Source organism: Formica exsecta, unplaced genomic scaffold (genome assembly GCF_003651465.1).
Source record: "Formica exsecta isolate Colony F162 unplaced genomic scaffold, ASM365146v1 scaffold243, whole genome shotgun sequence".
Classification (NCBI taxonomy): domain Eukaryota; kingdom Metazoa; phylum Arthropoda; class Insecta; order Hymenoptera; family Formicidae; genus Formica; species Formica exsecta.
In genome coordinates, this window is record NW_021849707.1 from 160,894 (window position 1) to 163,980 (window position 3,087).

General features: G+C 32.8%; 1 protein-coding gene across 2 annotated transcripts in view; it reads right to left on the minus strand.

Annotated features, from left to right (window-relative positions):
- The window catches only part of LOC115236080 (ras-interacting protein RIP3-like), a 16,603-nt gene extending 14,892 nt beyond the window's left edge, over nucleotides 1–1,711 (minus strand). For both annotated transcript variants that reach the window (XM_029808280.1, XM_029808277.1), the window contains exon 1: nucleotides 1,642–1,711. In XM_029808280.1, coding sequence (XP_029664140.1) covers nucleotides 1,642–1,659 — 18 coding nt within the window. In that variant the 5' untranslated portion in view covers nucleotides 1,660–1,711. The remainder of the gene's footprint in view (nucleotides 1–1,641) is intronic.
- Nucleotides 1,712–3,087: the final 1,376 nt, after the last annotated feature.

The window sequence follows — 3,087 nt, forward strand, 5'->3', positions numbered from 1 at the left end:
GGGAAACAAACGTCACATAGAAAATGCACGCGATTAACAAGCGTTTAATAATCGCGTTATGTCGAGTCGCGGGAAGGGAATCGGAGAAATCGTCGTTGATATTCGCGAACGGGAAATATCTTATGCATTTCTTCGCACGATTCGCGAATTATGCCCGCGGTGCATGAGTGAAATCGGCGCGATTATTAAACATTCTCACGAGAACTTGACGGGCGCCAGGCTGCTGCGGGCGTAAGAACGCGCCTGATAATTTATGATTATGCGCTTTTCAGTGGATGCGCGAACGTAATCGATGAAATCTAGATTAGTCTCGGGATATGTCATTTGACTTACTGGCCGTCATCACAAAAGCTTTAGCAGATAAAGAAAGTAATGTCGTGTCTGCGAATCGACCCGGATCGAAAATAGCAAACCTAGCGTGCTTGGTAACAATGCACCGGAATATAATGGACATAGGACTTTCACTATCAATCAAGAAAATCACGTAATGAGTATAAAACAGAAAAAAACGTCGCCTCGACAAAGATTTGAAAAATGTCGAGGCTGTAACGATCGGGACAGTATACTTGCGGCTCGCAGGGCTTCGGTGTTTCCCGAGGCGCGAATCTGTTTCCCATTCAACAAAAGATTACGTCGCTCGGCTCCGCGTTCATTAAGGTAACTGACGGTGTCAACAACTGCCTAGCGTATACAATTAATTCGCGACTGTTTTCGCGGGAAAACAGTTGCAATTTCGGATTCAACACTTTCCTCGCGCGTCTTTCGCACGAATTCACGACAAAAGGGAGTTTCCAGTGAAAATTCTCGTGGCCATACTTAGAACATTGTGTGGGCAGACACAATTCACTTTCCGTTGTTGTTAATCATGCGTCGTCTATGAATTATAAATGCCTTCACACGCGCGCGCGCACGAATTACAACAATGAACCATGTAGATCTTATCGAGATCCTGATTTTTCTGCGTTAACGACGGTTAATTTCATGTAGGTCACAGGATAACGAGCGACGTTTTAAAATGTCGCTGAGTCACAAATCACGTTTAACGGTTTGACGTAAAAAGTATAGACGTTTTTTTATAATCTCATATCTTACAATGATAAAACATACTGAATATATCATAGTATAATGTTAATATTGATTTTTTTTATCAGTTATTATTAATAATACAAATATATTTAGTTAATTAATCTATTAATGTTTATACACAATATTAGTTTGAAAAAAGATTAAATATATTATACATCTGAATAATTTTTCTAAATTTATTATAAAAAATAAATAAATATANAAATATTAAATTAATGCAAACCTTAAATAAATTATTTTTGTCTTATGTACTTGGAAAATTTGATAAGATTTTGCACAATATTCAATACATTATAATATATGTATATACGATTAAAATATTGTACTTTTTAATTAATAAGAATTTTCTGTCAGTCTCTCACAAATTTAATATTTTACTTATATTATGTGAAATAAATATGATGGATATTAGAAAAAAAAGAAACACAAAGTTATACCTATGTTAAATTTTCGACAAAATGTTCAAAATTTTTAAAATGAAGAGTTAATCAAGAAAAGAGAGCACCAATTAAGATTCACTTTTTTCACAAAATAACTGAATAATTTAGTACATACCAGCAATATAATCCTCATGGTGCACACGTTGCTGAGACGAGGAGGGGGAGGTATATATATATATATAGGTATATATATATATATATATATATATACCTACTCTCTTTTTGTTAATAATAGATATTTATTAATATGAAGTAACTTCAATATATATTGAAATAAACATTTATAATTAACCATTATTATTTAATATTAATCAATAATGTTAATTAATCGTTAATATTATTACGATTAAATATGGATTATAGGTTTATTTTGGAACAGTGCAGAGGCGTATGCGCATTAAAACTGATTGTTTCATATTAAATACGGAGTCAGGATCGAACCAGGGTCGTGAGAACCCGCTTCTATGCGCGCGCCTAGACAACGTTCCGTTGTGCCTCATGTCAAATTAGATTGTCAGTGTATATCGAACTACGATGTGGAAAGGCGGTTGATATAGGAGTAATAATATCCTCCGGGTATTCGGCAAAAATATAATCAGCACGCTGGCGTATTAATTATTGATCCAACGCGATCTGGTATATCATAACATGTAGCAAGTTTCTTCCGTATGATATATTTCACTTTAATATTAATTTATCGTAGATTGAAATGTTTTGTGATGTATTTATAATACATATATTCAGAATTAGCCGTATGAAATTTATCAAACAATTTATTCAGGATTATGATCAATTAAAAATTATATTATTAATCATATTATTATGTAACGAAGGTGGCATTTGTTCTTTCTATCGGAGTTTCATTGATAATAATATTCAACTTTTTAATGCTCATATAACGGCGAAATCGTTATCAATTCAAAGCTCGCAATTCTGCATTGCCTAATTATAAGTGCGTGCAAATAACATGTATTGTGTGAGTGCGCACGGCGGATTGGTAGGAAAGTTTAGATCGAGCGATAGACTAGATCGAGCAGGGTCGTGAGAAAAATTTGTACACCTATAAGCAGATATATTCGAGATACATTCGTGACTGATCTATGAAAGCCATTTAATACCTTCTTTTCAACGCTTTGTAGAATTAGGCTCTAACAAATACTTAGACATAATTACATTGTATATCTTAATACCAATTAAGATGCAGTATGCTCAGTGATAAAAATCACAATGTCATGCACATAATTAAAAATGTTATCTTGATATTTCGCGCGTAAAAACGAGGGCTTTAATAATAATTACATATAATTAAATGAATAAATGATATATATTAAAACATTTAGTAATTAAAATATAATAATATTTGCTTATCAAATTCGTTAATTTGTAATAATACAAGTCGACAACATTTTATTTTTTCCACCTAAAAGATAATCATTGGATATTTTCACATATCACAAAGGAGAATATTGTTGAGATTGAATGAAATAGAAACGATGCAGTTCTCTAATAACGATATCGTTGATTTTATAGCATAGCAAATGCTGGCAGTAATGTCAGCAGG